Source organism: Vulpes vulpes, chromosome 3, assembly GCF_048418805.1.
Source record: "Vulpes vulpes isolate BD-2025 chromosome 3, VulVul3, whole genome shotgun sequence".
Taxonomy (NCBI): Eukaryota; Metazoa; Chordata; class Mammalia; order Carnivora; family Canidae; genus Vulpes; species Vulpes vulpes.
In genome coordinates this window covers 17,320,863-17,340,339 of record NC_132782.1, presented here as the reverse complement: position 1 = coordinate 17,340,339, position 19,477 = coordinate 17,320,863, and the positions used below count along the sequence as shown (strand labels likewise).

Here is a 19,477-nt window from a genome sequence, read left to right as displayed (position 1 = left end):
GAAGAGACATTTCACCAAATAAGATGTACATGTGGCAAATAAACACATGAAATGATGTCCAACATCATTCACTGTTAGGAAAATGTGAATTGAAACCACAAAGAGATACCACTATACACCTATCAGCGTGGCTAAAATAAAACAGTAGCAACAGAAATGTTGATGAGGATGCCAAGAAACTGGATTCATACCTTGCTGGTGAGAATATGAAATGGTACAGCCGTTCTGGCAAACAGTTTGAAAGTATACTAGTTTGCTAGGGCTGCCATCACAAAGCATCACAGACTGGATGGCTTAAACAACAGAAATTTATTTTCATACAATTCCAGAGGCTAGGGACGCCTGGGTGGTTCAGCAGTTGAGCATCTGCCTTTGGCTCAGGGCGTGATCCCAGAGCACCCGGATCGAGTCCCACGTTGGGCTCCCGGCATGGAGCTTGCTTCTCCCTCTGCCTGTGTCTCTGCTTCTCTTTGTGTGTGTGTCTCTCATGAATAAATAAAAAATTTTTTTTAATTCCAGAGGCTAGAAGTCTGAGATCAAAGTAAGGGTAAAATTGGGTTTCTTTTTCACAGCTTTATGGAGATATATTTGACATATAACACTGTGTAAATTTTAGGTGTACACTGTGTTGATTTGGAACATATTGCAAAATGACTACCCCCCACCTCCCAGTGTAAGCCAACATCTCCATCACAGAGTTGGTTCTTCTAGGGCCTCTCGTCGCCTACAAATGGCCATCTTTTCCCTGTATCTTCACATGATCTCCCCTCTGTGTGTGTGCCTGTGTCCTAATTTCCTTTTATAGGGATACAGTTATATTGGATTAGGGCCCACCATGATGACCTCATTTTAACTTAATTACCACTTCAAATGCTCAATTTCCTAGTACAATGTGAACATTGTGTGGTACTGGGAGTTAGGACTTCAGCATATGAATTTGGGTTGGGGGCAGAATTCAGCTCATACCTAGAAAGTTATTTTTAAAATTCAACATAGGGGCAACCCGGGTGGCTCGGCGGTTTAGCGCCGCCTTCAGCCCAGGGTGAGATCCTGGAGACCCAGGATCCAGTCCGATGTCAGGCTCCCTGCATGGAGCCTGCTTCTCCCTCTGCCTGTGTCTCTGCCTCTCTCTGTGTGTCTCTCATGAATAAATAAATAAAATCTCAAAAATAAATAAATAAAACTCAACATAAAACTACCATATGACCCATCAACCCATCATATGACCCAACTACCATGAGACCCAACACTCATATATTCCAGAGAAACAGAGACTTGTGATAACACACAATATGAACATACATAGATGTTCATAGCAACTTCACTCACAATAACCAAAATCTGACAACCCAGATGTCCTTCAGCAGGTGAATGGTTAAACAAACTGTGGTATATACACTGGACTACTACTCAGCAATAAAAACAAAGGATAAACTACTGATACACACAATAATCTAGATGAATCTCCAGAGAATTATGCTGAGTGAAAAATGCCAATCCCAAAATGTTTCATGTGACTCCATTTATATAACATTACTGAAATGACAAAAATTATAGGAATGGAAAACAGATTAGTGGTTGCCGGGTCAAGGAGAAGGTGGGGTGAGAGCTAAGTGCAGCTGGCTTTTAAGCACAACATGAACAATCTATGGTAATAGAAATATTCAGCATCTTGACTGTATCAATGTCAATCTCCTAGCTGTGATTTAATACTATGACTTTGTAAGACACTGCCATTGGGAAAACTGAGTAAAGAGTATAAAAGATGCCTTTTCACTATTTCTTACACCTGCATGTCAATTTGTAATTATCTCAATATAAGAAGTTTAATTTTTTTAATATCTTAAACCTTTAGATTGTAGCATGGCTCTTAGGCCAAACACCTACATGATCTAGCACCTGCCTACCTTGCTGCCCTAACTTGTAGACTCTTCACACTCACTGTGGGCCAACCCAACTGGGCTTCTTCCAAGTCTTCAAGTGTCCATTTCAGACTCTGAACTCTGCACATGCTATTCCATCTTCCTGTCATGCTCGTCTACTTTTTTTTTTTAAGATTCATTTATTTATTCATGAGAGACACATAGAGAGAGAGGCAGAGACACAGGCAGAGAGAGAAGCAGGCTCCCTGCAGGGAGCTGGATGTAGGACTCAATCCCAGATACTGGGGTCATGCCCTGAGCTGAAGGCAGACGCTCAACTGCTGAGCCACCCAGGCATCCCTCTCTACTTTTTTTTTTTTTTAAGATTTCATTGGGACGCCTGAGTGATTCAGTGGTAGAGCGTCTGCCTTCAGCTCAGAGCATGATCCAGGGATCCTCGGGTTCTGAGATCGAGTTCCAGAGGTAGCCTGCTTCTCCCTCTTCCTGTGTCTCTGCCTCTCTCTGCGTGTCTCAGGAGTAAATAAATAAAATATTTTTAAAATAATTTTAAAAATTTTAAAAATTTTACTTTATTTGACACAGAGAGAGAGAGAACAAGCAGGGGAGTGGGAAAGGTAAAAGCAGGTTCCCCACCAAGCAGGGAGCCCGATGGGGGGCTCCATCATGACCTGAGCCGAAAGCAGATGCTCCACCTACTGAGCCACTTAGGCGCCCCCTTCTCTCTACTTTTTCCCCAGCTAACTCTAACTGATCCTTCAAGTCTCTTAAGTTGTTACTTTTTTTCATTCAGTCTCTCACTAGGTGATGGGGACCCACATAAGGGATACATATGGTCCATACTGACAGAGAGTTTAGGGCATTTGGCTTTCCGGATCCAGGTTGATTTTGATGTTTATTTTCCCTTTTGCTATCCCAAAACTTTAGTAAAAGCTTGTTTAAACATCTCAGAACTCCCCTAGCTGTTCTTTGGGTTATGATCCTAACAAGGTCAGACAGTCAGAATATCAAAAGTGTCACGGGAAAGAGTGTACTGGAATCCTTCACTGAGCTCAACTGGGGCAGGAAATTACCGAGGGAGAAATGCTCAAGGTAACATGGTTAAGACAGAACAGTGGAGGCTGTGAAGTCTAGCTGCCACTTCGTTCACCCTTCACAAGATGTGTCCCTCTGTGGAGAGTGTCAGGGTTTGGGTATTTATGTTATAATGAAGCTCTGTTTTGTTTTATTTAATAAGCAAACAGCACTTTCCTAATACTAATATATACAATGTGTTGGTTGTACTCTGAACTGGGATGGTGTAGATGAAGACCGTAAATGACCACTGGGTGTCATCGATGTCTTATACAAGGCAACAGTCTTGGCTTGGCTTCTTGGTGGTCTACCCTCTCCGGAAGGTGGAGATAAATTGTACTGGGTTCTAAATGGAACCAGAGTACATTATCAATCTAGAACTATGTGATAACACGGGCCAGGAGAACGCAGCCGAGGGTTGGAAAATAAGCAAAAACTAATGTCTTGAAATCATCCAAAGTAGCACCTCCAAGTCCTTTCACAGATACAAAGTATTTGTATACTTTCTTCAAAGTATGAGGACAACTATTTGGGCCCTGTGAGTGGGAAGTCTCTTGTTTTGTGTTTCTATTTTAAAACAGTTCATTATGGGGCTCAGGGCACGGTCCCAGGATCCTGGGACTGAGCTCTGCATCGGGCTCCCTGCTCAGCAAGCTGTCTGCTTCTCCCTCTACTTCTCCCTCTTCCTCTGCCTGCTGCTCCCCCTGCTTGTGCTCTCTCTGTCAAATAAATAAATAAAATATTTTTTAAAAAAATAAAATAGTTCTGGATCCCTGGGTGGCGCAGCGGTTTAGCGCCTGCCTTTGGCCCAGGGTGCAATCCTGGAGACCCGGGATCGAGTCCCACGTCGCGCTCCTGGTGCATGGAGCCTGCTTCTCCCTCTGCCTGTGTCTCTGCCTCTCTCTCTCTCTCTGTGTGTGTGACTATCATAAATAAATTAATTAATTAAATAAAATAAAAAATTAAATAGTTCATTATCAGTACTTCTAGCCTTTGTACTGCATTTACCTGGCTCATCCTAAACACCAGTTTATTTATTTATATTTAAAGATTCTATTTATTCATGAGAGACACAGAGAGAGGCAGAGACACCCACAGGGAGAAGCAGGCTCCATACAGGAGCCGGATGCGGGACTCAATTCCGGAACTCGGGGTCACGCCTTGAGCCGAAGGCAGCCCCTCAGCTCAACTGCTGAGCCACCCAGGTGTCCCCTAAACCCCAGTTTAGGTACTGGTATAGACTATAGTAGGTAGTAAGCTTATGACCTCAACTCTAAGCATAATAAGCATGTGCCCCAAGGCAAGACTGGTACTGACATGGAAGGGAGGGCCCCACAGGGCAGGATGACAAACCTCTGCAACTTGTCACTTTTTAAAGGAAATACATATGATTTGGGCTTAGACCTGCCAGATCCTCACTAACGATCATTTTAAGACTTGTGTTCCTAATGATAACCACCAGCTGTGCTAACCTATTTCTTAAATTTTATTTATTTATTCATGAGAGACACAGAGAGAAAGGCAGAGAGACACCTGCACAGAGAGAAGCAGGCTCTCCGCAGGGAGCCTAACCCCCTGATTGGGGTCCGTCCCTGAGCCAAAGGCAGACCCACCCCCAACTGCTAAGCCACCCAGGCGTCCCTGTACTAACCTATTTCTATCCATGGACTGAATGCACCTAGGAATCAAATCGTTTGAGTTCTACGCTCAGCTCCCAATACAAAGTCTGGTTTTCACAGACAAAAGACATTCTAGATTTTTTTTCTGTATTTTGCTAAAAAGTCATCACCCCTCTGACTCCAAGGTCATATTAGTTATAGTAGTTAAGCTTATATATCGCCAATGTGATGATTCAAGGCCATCATAGAATTTGCTGGAGCCCAAAAGTTTTATGCAATCTACTAGGTGACTCCAAAGAAAATGTTTTTTAACAAACAGATTTTTTAAATTCAGTAGCTTAAAATATCAGAAGTTTATTTCTTGGTCAGGTGACCTTCTAAGACAAGTGTTGGACATCCCCCTAAGCGACACCCCTAGGGCCACATCATCTGCATAGTTGAAGCTGGTTCCAGCCAGTAGATGGGGGGAAAGAGCAGGGAGGAGTCTCAATGCTGTGTTAAAGGTTCCATCCTAGGAATGGCACATGTGACTTGCCCCTCAAGTTCCATTCATTGCCTAGAATTGAATTACATCATTACACCTAACCGCAAGGGAAGCTGGGAAATAGTGGTCTAGCTGTGTTCTCCCAAAAACCAGATTTGGGGAGATAGCAGTTGGTCCACAATTATCCATTACTAATCCAAATCATGAAGTTTTATCCTGATTAAACATTAAATTGAGGCACAGAGCAGTTAATTTTTCCGGTCATACAGCTAGCAAATGGCCAAGTTGGGATTCAAGCCAGAGTCTCTACTTTTAACCACTCTACTATATTTCTAATACTGTTTGATTCTCTAACAACCACTATGTATTACTTTGCATTTTTTAACAATATTCATTTTTTTTTTAAGATTTCATTTATTTATTTGAGAGAGAGAGCCAGAGAGCACAAGCAGGGGAAGTGGCAGAGGGAGAGGGAAAAAGCACGCTCCGGGATGAGCAGGGACTCTGCTGCTGGGCTGGATCCCAGGACCTTGGGACCATGACTCCAGCCAAAAGCAGACACTCAACCAGCTGAGCCCCCCAAGCCTCAACAGTTGTTTGTTTGGTTTTTTAATTTTAAAAGGCTGCAAGGAACCAGGGACAGCTAACCAGAGGGACAATTTCTTATGAATAATTTGCAGGGGCCCCCCCACCCCCAGCCCCAGTCCCTCTCCCTGTGCATTTTCAGGTGAGCAGAAGCAGCCTGGGCCTGCCACACACGGAAACTAGCTAAGACTTCGCACAGTCGTACCCTGCCCAGCTGACTGCAAGGGCGCCCGGGCTAGAGGCGGCCCGGGACCGCCTCCTGGGTGCTGCGCCGCACCCCGCCCCCCGCAGCAGAACCGCCCCCCCCAAAACACCTGCACCCCGCCCCGCCGCCCCGAGCCCAGGGCCCGGCCTGCTCCGTCCCCGGGCCCTGGAGGCCTCGTCTGCTGTCAGCGCCTGGAGAAGGCGTCGCCTCGCTGGGGAAGAAAGCGCGAACCTCTTGCCTTGGCCCCTTCCACCTGCGGAGCCCGGGTCGGAGAAGCGGAGCCCCGCACGCGAGCAGGGCCGCACAGGAAAACACGGAACGGTGTGTCCCGGGCAGGAACCCCACGAGGGAGGTGCCGGGATTATCACCAGCATTTACAGATGCGAACAACGAAGCGCAGAAAAAGGAAGTCGTTTCCCAAGGGCCATGCGGACACAGGGGCTTGACCCCCGGCACGCGTGAGCGCGGCCCCGCGCAGCCACGGCTCGCCAGCGGCTGGAGCAGAAGCGGGGCCGAGGGGGAGAAAGGGAGCCGCGTCCCCGAAAGGATATTCGGGCTCCGGCGGCCCCGCAAGCCCTCCCCGTCGGCTGCACGCGCGCTCCGGCCACCGGACGCAGAGTCCCAGGGACCCGACTGGCTTCGGAGACCCGGCGGGCGGAGGGCAAGGCTGGTCGCGGGAGCCTGGGGGGGCTGTCCCCTCTCCCGCTCCCCTTGGAAGAGCAGCTGCCGCCCGCACCTGACCCCGGAGCCGCACGCCGAGGCCTGCAGGTGCCGCGAAAGGCGCTCCTCGAGGCTCGGCCTGCAGCCACCCCCCCCCCCTGGGCGCCCCGCCCCTCGGCCGCTCCCGGAGGCGTCGGGCCGGGCTGGGGGGCAGGGAGGGGGGAGCTGGAGCTGCGCAGGGGGGGAGCGGCGGGGAGGGGGGGGGATCGGAGACTGCAGGGGGAGCCGGGGCTGCGGGGAGGGGCGCAGGGGGCGCGGGGAGCCGGGGCTGGGGGGCGCAGGGAGGGGGGAGCTGGAGCTGCGCAGGGGGGGAGCGGCGGAGAGGGTGGGGGGATCGGAGACTGCAGGGGGAGCCGGGGCTGCGGGGAGGGGCGCAGGGGGCGCGGGGAGCCGGGGCTGGGGGGCGCAGGGAGGGGGGAGCTGGAGCTGCGCGGGGGCGTGGGGGCGGCGGGGAGGGGGGAATCCGGGGTTGCGGTGGGGGGCGCGGGGGGCGTTTTCTTCCCGGGCGCAGGACAGACCTCGTGGAGAGCCCTTGGCCTGCCCCGCGTTCCGCAAAGTGCGGCCCCCGCGGCCTCGGTTCGGTGTCGGTCCTGGCGTGGGGCGGGGGTGGAGCCGATTCCGTCCGCGTTCCGGCTCCCCCCACCTGGTCCTCGAGCTCTGGCAGCTTTCAGCCGCGGAAGGCGAGTGCGTTTCCCCCGCCTCCCACTCAACGGTGAGCCCCCCCGCCCCCGCCCTAGCCCCCCCCAGGTCGGCCCAGGCTGGGGGCCCTCGAGGGCCCGAACCCTAGCTTTTGTTCTCTTAACCACTGAGTAGTCTAGAGAGTGAAATGGCCTGAACTGGGTGGAGGAGGGCGCGGAGGGAGTGTCAGTAAGACCTAGAAGGCTAAATTGGGTCTGAAAACTCCCGAAGCCTGCTGAACTGAAAACTGCGCTGCAACTTCCCTGGGGAAGCTCGTGCTGTGGATGTTGAGTGGCGGCTTGTTCCCGTTCCGTTTACTCTCACACTAGCAGATAGAAAGGTGATCCTTGGTGGAAACAGCGGGGTGTCCAGCGGCGAGGACAGATCTGCCCTGGGATCACCCCGGGGTCGCCCTGGGATCCCTCCCACTCGGTGCCCACGTGCCTGCTAGTCTCGGGGAGAAAACTCTCCCTCCAGTCTGCTCCTGGGACCAGAGGGGTGTGTTCGGGACTGTCCGTGCTCCCTTGCCACCTGCTCCGTGGTGGTCGAAGCACCTGACCTGGAAAGGTGGGGGTAGTGCGGCCTTTCCCCGTGAGCCCCAGGCCAAAAACCCAGCTCTTGCCTCTGTGGCCCAGACCTGAGTTCGAATGGTGACTCTGCTGGTGTCCCCGAAGGTTTGGTTTTCTCAGGGTCAGCAGTCATTATGCCGTCTTGCTGAGTTTATGCAAGAAGAAAAGTGGGGTCCAAGTATGCGCAGGCCCGGAGTCAGAATCCCATCTGCCTAAGGGCCAAAGGGGCTGGGAGGAGCTGACCGCTCCGACACCCAAACCCTAGAGGCTCTGTTAGAGATGAGAGGAGAAAAGCAAGTTGAAGACACTAGCAATGCGAAAAGATTGGGCAAGAGTTGTCCCCAACAAGATGCAATGGCCAATGAAAAAGGGTCATGAGAGCAGGCCAGTATGGTCCTGGAAAAGTGGAGATGGGAGGCTCCCATAAATTCTCAACCTCTCTCAACGTCTTTGAGATCTAGAACGAACCCAAAAGAGATTCAAAACAAGAAAGGGGGACACCTGGGTGGCTCAGCAGTTGAGTGTCTGCCTTCCTCTCAGGGTGTGATCCCGGAGTCCCAGGATGGAGTCCCACATCCGGCTCCCTGCGAGGAGCCTGTCTCTCCCTCTGCCCGTGTGTCTGCCTCTCTCCGTGTGTCTCTCATGAATAAATAAATAAAATCTTAAAAAAAAAAAAAAAAGAAAAGAACGGAAAAGAAAAGAAAAGAATCCCTCTAGGACCAATGGCCCAGAAACCTGCATCCCCAGCACGCTCTATGGGGAAGTGCAAAGTGGGGACAAAGGGCAAGCAGTCCAGCAACAGTGCATGACACCCTCCACCCCCCAGAATAGTATGCGAGTGAGACTGAGCCCTCTGCACCTGAAGGGCGCCCAACGCGCTCCCTCCAGGCAGGAGACATCTGCTCCCCCAGGGGACCCCTCAGTGTCCCTCCAATGGTAGAGCCGACGGGGGGCACTGAGCCAGGCGAAGCCCAGGCTGGCCGTAGGTCAGGGGCAGCAAACAGGGCGCAGAAGACCTGTTCTCCAGCTGTTCAACCAAGGCTCCAATAGCCTGTGATTTGCACAACAGCAACAGAGAAAGGAGGGGCGCCTGATTCAAAGAAAGTCGGTTCCACCCTGGCCCTTCAGTGTCCCTCTGTACAATGGGAACGAGGATTCAGCCCACATCTGGCAAGGCTTGCAGTGGCTCTCAGGGAGGACACGGTGGGACCCCGAGACCAGATAAAGTGCCGCAGCAACAACCCGAGGGGCACGGGATTCCCAGCGGGCATGCCTTCGCGGTGGTACTGGGACGTCCAAGGCCAGTGCGGAAACCCTGAGCTCCCCATTCTTCTCTGCAGAGTGAAAGAATGCCCCTGAGGCGGAGGAGGGAGTGTGGCCACATAGAAGCGTTCCCCCAAGCCGGCCCGAGAGCCCCCCTTCACCCCTCTCAGGTTACTGTGGAGCAAGGGCATCCCTCTGCTCTGAACCGTGGACGAATGTGTCGATTCTCTAGGGCACTGTCTCCTTGACTTTAGACCAAAATGAGGAAATCATCAAGATATTGTGATGTGACCAGATCATTTGGGCAAATCCAGCTTTGTGTCTGGATTATCAGAATTAATATTTCAAGTCTTTACTTGATTCTCCAAGTGCCCCTGTAAGTTCTGCGTCTCTGGTTCCCTTGCTCTTGCTGTCTCTCCTTGTTCATTGCCTCTGGTCTTTTCTCTGCCCCCCCCCCCATACAGTCTCTTGTTTTTCAGTTAAAGGTAAACTTGGAGTCATATTTCCTTCCAGAAAGATGCTATTTTCCAGATCTCAGTTGACCTAGACTTTAGGCTATTAATGGAGGTTCTCATAGATAACAGAATACAACAAACTTCCCACCATGAAAAAGCCTAGAGGACATGCTTGAAGTAGGAACAAAGGAGCAGAAAGAAGGCAAAACTGGAGCAACTGTCTCTTTTATATTTGATTTTCACGTGGGGTGGTGGTGGTGGTGGTCGTGTCTGTATCAGGCCAAAGCAGCTACCACTGTGGTGACAGAAAGACTTGGAATTTGGAGTCAAGACACCAAAAGGCAATACTGATGAAATACCTAGAGGTTAGTTTTGTAGCTGGGGCCCACAAAGCAGCAGGCTGAGCGCAGCGCTTGGTGTTGAGCCCCACCTCCCCAAGCCATTCCAACTAGTGCACCAGCCTCCATCAAGGGGGCTTCCTTAACCAAAAGGAAGGCTGGGAACTAAATCCAGGCAGATTTGAGGGTGGATTACCTTCCTCATTATTCCGCAGAGAGGGAGCTGTGTGGATGCTGGAGTTTTAATTACACACTTGCTTTTTCTGGGGAAGAAGACCCAGATCATATTTTTCAAAGTATCAACTTGTTTTCCATTAGGCAGTTGTTGAAACAAGTTCTTTCAGCGACATGTTATGTCTTTAGGAAGGGGTGCTTCAGATGGCTCGCACTAGCACAATTTTGTGGCTTTTAATTACTATTTTGTTCTTTTGGGGGGTTTCAGAGACTGGCGCCTCAGCGTGATTAGACCGTCTCCTGGGTCCGCTGCAACCGCACACACCTCCAGCAGGTGGCGCCACAAGGCAAGCACTGCCGCGGGACCCGAGGACTTGGGGGGTCCCGGAAAGGCGCGGGGCCCTCAACCCGGTGCCAGGCCCCCAGCCCCTAGGAAATACTGATATGGAGAAAGTCGCCACTTCAGATTTAAAAGAAGAAGACAAAATAAATAAATAGAAGAAAGGAAGACATTGCAATGCCAGGGCGAAACAGGGTCCTTAAATTCAAAAAACCGTAAAATAGGGTTAAGTGCTTGAGATAAAACTTTTTTTTCTCTATTTGTTTCTGTAAGTTCACTTGTAGTATCGCGACGACTGTCTCACCTAAGTATTATGCCACTTCTTGGCTGCAAAAACGTAGAATTTAGAATCAGAGCGAACTTTGAAGGCCATCTGGTCAGTCTGGTTCTAGCATTCCAACCCAGAGAGGAAATCCCCGGGATCGCTTTTCGCCTGTCAGTTAACCATCAAATATACATAATTGCTTGAAGTCTCGTCCTACCAGGAAAGCACAAAGTAAAAAAAAAATAAAAAAAAAAAAAAAGGTTTCAGATATGCCATTGGTAATAACACTTTCGAATTTATGTAGCTTTTCTCGCAAGCAACAAGGGGGGGAAATCATTTAAACATCATCTAATTAGTCGCCTAATATTCCTGTGGGTTGGTTAGCAAGTACGTGGAAGCAGGTGTCATTATACGTGGCTTATGGATCATTTAAATCAATGGACTTTGTCAAGTGCGAGTGACCGGCAAGAGCAACTGCCAGACGCTTCGAGGAAAAGCGGAAAAGCGGAAAAGCGGAGCGAGGCCTTGGCCCGCCTCTCGGCACCGCTGTATTTTGACGGATGCGTGAAGGCAGAGCCCTGGGGCGGGAGGGTCGAGCCGCCGGGGCCGGGAGGCGCTGGTAGCCAGGACGGGGTGGGACGCCCCGCTCTCCTGCCCGTGCCCCGCCGCACGCCCTGCGGCCCGCGCCCCTTCCCGCCCATCCCTCGCCGCGCGGCGCTCGAGCCCCCCGGCCGGTCCGCACCGCGCGCGCCGCGCCACCCCCGGCCGGGCGGTCCCGGCTCCCCGAGCCCCGCGGCCCGGCGCTGCGGATTGGCTGTTGCTAGGTGACGTCGCCGGCGCTCACGTGACGCGAGTTAAATGCCCTCCCTGCCGGAGCCCGCCCCGCAGACAACCGTAAGGCCGCTCGGGGCTGCTCACCTGCTCCCGCCTCCCGGAGCCCCGGCCTGGCCCCGCCGCCCCTGCCCCCTGCGCGGCCCGCCCCCCGCCCGAGCCCGAGCCCGAGCCCGAGCCCGAGCCCGAGCCCGAGCCCGAGCCGGCCCCGGGCACGAAGCCGAGCGGGCGGAGCGGCGGAGAGAGGATGCGGCCGGCGGCAGCTGTCCCGAGCAGGGCAGGGTGATCGCCTCCCCCGGAGGAGGAGTCGCCCAGACCGTCGCCCCGTCCCCGGTCTTCCTCCCCACCCTCCCTCGCCCCCCCGCAGTCGCATTGGCCGCCGGAGGGGACGGGGAGAGACGGAGGAGGCGCCTCGCTGCCCGCCTCGCGCCCGCCGCCCCTGCTCGGCCCCGTCCCGGGCCAGGATGACCGGAGTCTTTGACAGTCTGGTGGCCGACATGCACTCGACCCAGATCGCGGCCTCCAGCACGTACCACCAGCACCAGCAGCCCCCCAGCGGCGGCGGCGCGGGCCCCGGCGGCAGCAACGGCAGCAGCCTCCACAAGCCGCAGGAGTCGCCCACGCTCCCGGTGTCCACGGCGACCGACAGCAGCTACTACACCAACCAGCAGCACCCGGCGGGCGGCGGCGGCGGCGGCGGCGGCGGGGGCTCGCCCTACGCGCACATGGGCTCGTACCAGTACCACGCCGGCGGCCTCAGCAACGTCCCCTACTCCGCCAAGAGCGGCTACGACCTGGGCTACACGGCCGCCTACACCTCCTACGCACCCTACGGGACCAGCTCTTCCCCGGCCACCAACGAACCTGGTATGCACCGCGCTGGCACCAAGGGGCCAGGGCACCCCAGCTAGCTGTCGGGACGGGTGGGTTAAACTGTGTGGGGCGGGCTCCATCCAGATCCCCGGCCTACGCTGTTGCGCCCTCTGCCCGCCCTGCGCCTTTCACCCTTCTCGAGCACCAGTCTGCAGAGGGCCGCTGGGGACGGTGTCTGGGGGCTCAGCCGGTGGGACCCGGGGCCCTGGGGGGCCGAGTGTGGGCGCGCGGTGCATGCTTCGTGGCAACCTCATTTCTTCCCCACCTGCTCTCTTTCTCGCCGCTTTACTCCTCCGCCGCCTTCCCGGAGAGCCCGGCTCCCCGGGTCCCCTGCGGCGCGAGTCCGCACTTAGCGAAGTGGAGTCCGGGCGCCCCGCAGCGCCCCCGCCAACCCGCTCCCCGGCTCGGGCCAAGCCCCCCCCCCGCGGTGCCCCCCCTCCCCGCGCCCCCTGCCCCTGCCCCTGCCCCCGGTTGCGCTGTGCTCACGATTGCCTTGCGTTGCAGAGAAAGAGGACCTCGAGCCTGAAATCCGGATAGTGAACGGGAAGCCAAAGAAAGTCCGGAAGCCCCGAACCATCTACTCCAGTTTCCAGCTGGCCGCTCTTCAGAGGCGTTTCCAAAAGACTCAATACCTGGCGCTCCCCGAGCGAGCGGAGCTGGCGGCGTCTCTGGGCCTCACCCAGACTCAGGTGAGGGCTCGGGGCCCGGGGGGGTGGGGGGGCTGCGGGGAGGGCGCTGGCCTGGGATGGCTGAGAAGCAGGCGGAGTCAGGGCGGCGTTTTTGGAAAAGTGTTTTTAAAGTAATTTTAAGGATTACGAAGCTGGCGCCTTGGGCGGCCTGAACTTCTGCGCCTGAAACTGCAATCCCGCAGGGTGGGGGGGCGGGGGGCGCCGGGGGAGAAAACGACAGGGCCGGGCGGGCCGAGACCCGCGTCCCCGGAGTTCTTCCGCGCGATCCTGATTAAGCGGGTGAAATCTCTGGGCCTCCAGGCCCGGCCCCGCCGGCTGCATCGCCGCAGCGCGCGCCCCGCTGCCCCTCCGACTCCCCGGGGTGAGCCCTCCCAGCTGGAGGCCGCGGCGCGCATCCCTCGCCTGCCGCGCGTGCTTCCCCGCCGCCGCCCCTCCCCGCCCGCATCCCGGTTCTTCCACTAACGCTCGGGTGTGCCTTTTCCACCAAGGTCAAAATCTGGTTCCAGAACCGCCGGTCCAAGTTCAAGAAGATGTGGAAGAGCGGCGAGATCCCGTCGGAACAGCACCCCGGGGCCAGCGCCTCGCCCCCTTGCGCCTCGCCGCCGGTGTCGGCGCCGGCCTCCTGGGACTTCAGCGCGCCCCCGCGCATGGGGAGCGGCGGCGGCCCGGGCAGCGGCGGCAGCGGCGCGGGCAGCTCGGGCTCCAGCCCCAGCAGCGCGGCCTCGGCTTTCCTGGGCAACTACCCGTGGTACCACCAGGCCTCGGGCCCGGCCTCGCACCTGCAGGCCGCCGCGCCGCTGCTGCACCCGACGCAGACGCCGCAGCCGCACCACCACCACCACCACCACCACCACGGCGGCGGGGGCGCCCCGGTGAGCGCGGGGACGATTTTCTAACCCGAGGGAGACTGCGCCAGAGACTGAGAGAGCAGAGACCGGCGATCCTCGGGGCTCGCCCCCAAAGCCAGAGCATCCCTCCAGCTGGGCCGCGGACGCCTCCCACCCTCGGGAGGAGCGGCCGGGACGGCCCGCCGCGGGCCCTGCTCCCTCGTGCGGCCTCGGAGCGGCGGGGGACTGGGAGGTTCCTGGAGGCCCTGCGGCCGCGCCGCGCGCCTCGGCCGCCTTCCGACCGAGCCCCCGCCTGGGACATGGCTCCCCTCCCCTTCCCGCCCCGCGCGGCGGTCGGGCGCCGTCCTCGCCGCGGGCCACGAGCTGAGTCCGCGGGAGGCTTCCAGGGTGCTCTGAGGCTCCTTTCTCCCTGCCCGCCCCCAGCCCAGCTCCAGTCCCCGGGGCTGACCGACCTCGGCGGCCCGCGCGCCCTCCCCCTGCGCCCCCGTGACCCGGGCTGCCCGCCGCCTCCTTGCAGCCCCGCTGTCTCCAGCCCTCGGAGCCCCCCTGCGGGCCCCGCCTTAGGTCTCCCCCAGGAACGCGCTCCCTTAGCTCTCTCCTCATCCATCACCAGTGGAGTTTTTTTATTTTTATTTTTTTAAAAGTTTAGGTGCCTTTGCGGATGACCTCATTTTGATGTTGGGGAAAAATGATTTTTTAATATGTGGACACTGCAAAAAAAAAAATGTGTTTAAATTATCTTTTTTAAGACCTATTCAGGATTATTAGGCTGGACTTCGACATAGAGTTTGTAAATAAAGGTGTCTGTGCAGATTTTCCCACTGATTTATTTGTATAAAAATACTCGTCTTTTCAGACTTTTTGTAAACCCCCCACTTGTGAAAACTGCGGTTTAGCAGTGACCTCAGCAACCTCTCCATTTTTATTTTTCCCTTTGAAAATTTTCTCAGTTACACTAAGCTACTGATTTGGTTTTGTTTTATCTTATCCTAAAGTCTTTGTTCTTGAAATGAAAGGTATTTTGGGGTTATTTATTATGAAAACAACATGCTCTTAATGTTGATTTTACAATATGAAGAGATTATTTAAATAAATTATTGTTTCCATTGGATGTGTGCGCTCGTTCCTTGGTGTCACGACCTGGGACCTGGAGCCGCGGCCCGGGCGGGGAACCTGGCCAGCCGGGAGTGACATCTCCGTGGTTCAGAGGCTGTGACAGCGGGGAGGCGAGGCGAGAACAGGCGCGCCCCGCGCGGGCCTCCCCGAAACGCTCAGGCCGCGCGGGCGCCCGAGTCCTGGCGCGGGGTTCTCGGCTCGCCCCGCGGTGAGTCACCCAGCGCCGGGGCGGCTGCAGCCTCCGCCCGCCGGGCCCCTCCAGCGCCGGCGCCACTGCCCCGCGCCTGGGCGGTCTCGGCCGCCCCCGCGCCGGTGGGGCCCGCCGGGCAGGGCTTCCGAGCCGCCGCGGGGGCCCTGCAGTCGCAGCCCGAGCGCGGCCGGGCCCGAAGAAGCCGGGCCGGAGGGGGACCCCTGCCTTGGGCCCTCCCCTCCGTTTGCCCCCCGTGGCCCTCCTGGGGCTGGCTAAGCCGGAGAGCTCGGTGAGTCACCTCGGCCCTCTGGGGGAAACTCGGTTGGCTGCTCTGGAATGCAGGGCGACCCCGGCACACAAGGCCACGCTAAGACACATACAATCCCACACTGTGACTGACGCTTAGAGTCCCATCTACGCTATCACATATGCTCATTCGTACACACACTCACAGTCACACTCCCCCTGAGTCACACACACAGATCACTGATAGAAATTCACGGACACGCATATTCGCAGACACTGGTGCCCAAACCCACATAAGCACACTCGTGCATACAGGCACCTTCGCGCAGAGACTGAGGCACGTTGCTGTGCGAGTGGCATCCTCACGCATGATATTCTCTGAGGGGACAGGTCCACAGGCCATTCACCTCTGCCTTCCACCTTGGGTCCCACCCAGCTAGCTTCCAGCTTTGGAAGTGGCCCTACTTTCTGTCATGATCTGAGAAGGCCAGGGCTAGGTGGGTAAGTCAGGCCTGAACTAAAACTCCCTTTTCTTCAAAGCGTTGAGGCCTACAGCAAAGCATCTTAGTTTGCATCACGGACCCGGTGACTTTGGGCTCCCCTCCTCCCCCTTACCCTGTCTGCTGCAGTTCGCAGATCTAGGAGATAGGAGAAATAATAACAGCGATCTCCGAGTTTTTGTAAGCATAGGACGAGACGATGATGTAACACAGTGCCTGGCACATGGGAAGCGTTCATTTTTGCTGTTAGTAGTAGATTGTTTTATCCCAATGCCCCCCAAACAGGGAGGCTTTACTTCTGCCTGCGATTCTGAGCCCCCCCCTTACGGAGGGCACTTTCCCACTTCACCTCCTGTGGAAGAGCAGCACTCCAGGGCTGAGAGAGCTCAGCCCTGGCCCCTTCTTACAGGAGAACCTCAATCTCAGCCCTCCCCTCTGAAGGGACCAGCCTTTAGGAGAGAGGAAACTAGGGGCAGGCCTGAGAGCCCTGCTAGGGGGACACCCAGGCTTCCTTCCTCTCCTCCAGGATGGCGATTCAGGCCATCCTGTGTGTCTTCAACTCACCTCTGCCAAAAAAAACAGACGTGAGATGGGGGTGACTTTCTGGGTTCAGTGGCACCATCCTTAGACAAATCCTGTCTTTTCTGACCAGTTTCCGGGTCTGTTTGGAGTCTAGCTTCCACCAGAGTGTGGGCAAGGCTCTGGGAAAGACAAGGGAGGCTACAAATCCAGTGTCCATTTCCATTCCTGCATTGTTTTCCCAGGCTAGGAAGGCCTGAGCTGAAGCTCATTGACCCCGTGATTCGAGCTTCTCTGAGCAGCGGCTGCCTAGCAGACCCCCATTCCTTCCCTCCCTCCCCCCAGCTCCAAATTCCGTGGTTTTCTTTGAGTGCCAGTAGCTGGTGCCAGCCTTCCTCCTGCGGTTGAATGTGCCCTCCCCTCCTTTGCGCGGACTCCCCTCCCCCTCCTGAAACCAGCGAGGAGAGACGGGGCAGTAAATTGGCTGGTGTCGAGGATCTGCAGCAGACAAGATGATTAAGAGGCCTACGCCGGAGCGCCCGGGGCAGGGAATGTCAGCCCAAGTTGGAATCACGCAACAGGCCTTGGCATGAGCGAGCCTGGGAGCCGGGAGGGCGGGCGGCCCCAGCTCCGGGGTGGGCCGAGGCCCCACAGACTCGCTGGAGTCACCGAACCTGGCACCCGGCGGCGGCGGGGTCGCGCCAGGCCACGGCGCGTCTTTCCCCGGGAAGCCCGCGAAGCAGAGAGCGGGAGGGTGCAGGGGCCAGAGGAAGGGGGCGTTTCCGCAGACGGAGAGCGGGGCACGCAGACGGCAGAGCGAGGATGCGCCCAGGTCCCCGAAGTGAGGGGGCGGGGAGGGGGAGGGGCGAGCCAGGGGACAGACAAAGCCCGGCTGGGGGAGGCCGGGGCCGGCTCCAGCCCCGCCGGGGGCAACGCGCTGGCAAGCCTTTCTCACAGTCTGGGGGCCCGCCGGGAGACGCGGAGCCCTGTGATCAGCCCGCCGCCGCGCAGACACGCTCCCCCCGCGCGGCACTGCGCTCCCCAAAGCGCGAATGAAAAATGGAAATGGGAAGCCGCGATCTGGGCTCCCTGCACTGGGAAACCGGTCGCGCTCGAACACACATAAATCTTCATTGTAATCCCCTTCCATTCGCTCGCGTGAAATATCAGGCCAGAGACAGGATATGACAGGCGCTGGGAAGCAGGGGGAGGGAAGCCGAGGAGTGAGGGGTGCGCGGCCCTCTCTGCTCCACCCCCTGGCAGGGTTGCTGGGGACTCTGGCACAGCGCGGGGAGAGAGCTCCCGTTCCAGGGGCAGGCAGCCTGGGCGCGCCCTCTTCCACATCCCCTCCCATTCCCGCCCCCCCGGGACCCCCCAACCCTCCAGAACGCGCGGGGTGCAGGCCACCCGGCCCCGGGTGCTCCACTGGGCGTAGACACCCCCCCTCCCGCTGCCCCGAATTCCCGCCGCCCGGCCCCGCGGCTCCCGGGCTGGGGCGAGCAGAGAAGAAAGGGGACGGATCCCGGGGCCTAATCAGCGCGGCTCGCAATGTGGGACCGTTTAGGAGGCTTCCCCCTCGGCTTGCTTTCAGGATTACTTGTGAAAATTGTGAATATCCGTCCTGTGTAAGAATTTCCGAGACTGGTGGGGCGAGTTTGGGGAAAGTATCAGGTTTGATGGGGGCGGAGAGTGCTCCTAGAAAACTGGAGCTTTGTTTACAAACAGTGCAGCGGTGGAAGCGAGGAGGAGGGACAGAGGGGTAAAGGGAGGGGTGAAGACGCGGGGGGATGGTCCCCTCCCGGGCTGGAAGCCCCGGTGAAGGAGGACGCTGCCGGGGATCAGAAGGCCCTCTTGCCTTCCAAAAACAAAAAGTCGTGCTCACTGACGGTAGAAGCAGGAGCAACTCCCCCACTCCCACTCCACCCACCCCCGCGACCGCGTCCCAAGCACCAGCTCAAGAGTCAAAAGCCGCCAAGGAACAGCGCCCAGCAGTGCCCTAAACCTGTTTAGGATCAGAGACCTCCCTGAGAAGGAAGCTGCAGATCCTCCCTTCCTCCTAAAATACCTCCCTTGCATTCGATTTTTTGGGTCCCCAGAAGCCACGGGATGGGGGCGCGATCCTGGGGTTCCAGTTGCCCGCGCGCCCCCGGCCGGGTCGGACCAGGCTTTGCGGACGCGCGTGGGCTCTGGCAGGGTCACGACACCCGAAATAGCCCCGAGGGATGCTTCGCTGGGCCGGGACCTCCCTCTGCACCTGGGATCGGCCCCGCTCGCTCCCGGTGCCGCCCCGCCCCCCCCCCCCCCCCGCGCTCCGAGGCCCCCCTGGCGGGACTTCCCCTCGCGGGGACGGCTTTGGCAGTGATTGCCACATTACAAGATGTTACATTCCGCCCTGGGGCCTGGGGCCGGGCCGGGCGGGGGAGACAATGTGTTTCGTGAAAAGAAAGAGCGGGCAGGTCCTGGAAGAGCCGCCACTCCGAGGCTCCACGTGCGAGCCGGGCACGGTCCCCGGAGACCTTCCTCCCGGGGCCGCCTCCGCCTCCGCCTCCGCCCCGGGCTCGGGCTCCCACTGCGCGCGGGGCCTCAGGGTCGCGCCCGACCGCAAACGCCGCGGATCCTGGCATTTGCGGGCAGAGGGGCAGCGCCCCCGCGACTGTCCAGAGGCCCGTTTGGGGGGATCCTCGGGAGCCCCGGTGCCACCCGCTGCGCCCCGGGTCGCGTCCCGCCGGCACGGGGAGTTGGGGAGCGGGGTGGGGGGGCGCGGACCAGGTGGGAGCCCGGGGAGGTGGAGGACAGCTGCAGGACGGAGGGTTAGAGCTTAGGGGACGGAGAAGCGGCGACGGGGAGGGGTGCACAGGGCTCGGCGGGCGCCGGGGTCATCCCAGGGGCGGGCTCCCCACACTCGCGGTCCTGCCCTCCTGGTGGTGCGCGACTCTCAGACACCCTAGAAATGAAGTCGTCGCTCATTGAACAATGGGGACCTGTGGCCCTGGAGCCCGAGCGGGCCCGGCTGCTC

General features: G+C 57.2%; 1 protein-coding gene across 1 annotated transcript; it reads left to right on the top strand.

Moving 5' to 3' along the window:
- Positions 1 to 11,503: 11,503 nt before the first annotated feature.
- On the top strand, positions 11,504 to 14,476 carry DLX2 (distal-less homeobox 2). Its single transcript, XM_025994027.2, has 3 exons — positions 11,504 to 12,347; positions 12,858 to 13,042; positions 13,531 to 14,476. Exons 1-3 carry the CDS (start codon positions 11,945 to 11,947, stop codon positions 13,936 to 13,938), a joined length of 996 nt encoding a protein of 331 aa, XP_025849812.1. The 5' UTR covers positions 11,504 to 11,944; the 3' UTR covers positions 13,939 to 14,476.
- Positions 14,477 to 19,477: the final 5,001 nt, after the last annotated feature.

Excerpts from the sequence above, each read along its gene's own strand:
- DLX2 (XM_025994027.2), top strand. The coding sequence starts at position 11,945 with ATGACCGGAGTCTTTGACAGTCTGGTGGCCGACATGCACTCGACCCAG. Across the intron at positions 12,348-12,857 it reads CCCGGCCACCAACGAACCTG|AGAAAGAGGACCTCGAGCCT; the intron begins GTATGCACCGCG and ends CTTGCGTTGCAG. Across the intron at positions 13,043-13,530 it reads TGGGCCTCACCCAGACTCAG|GTCAAAATCTGGTTCCAGAA; the intron begins GTGAGGGCTCGG and ends TTTTCCACCAAG.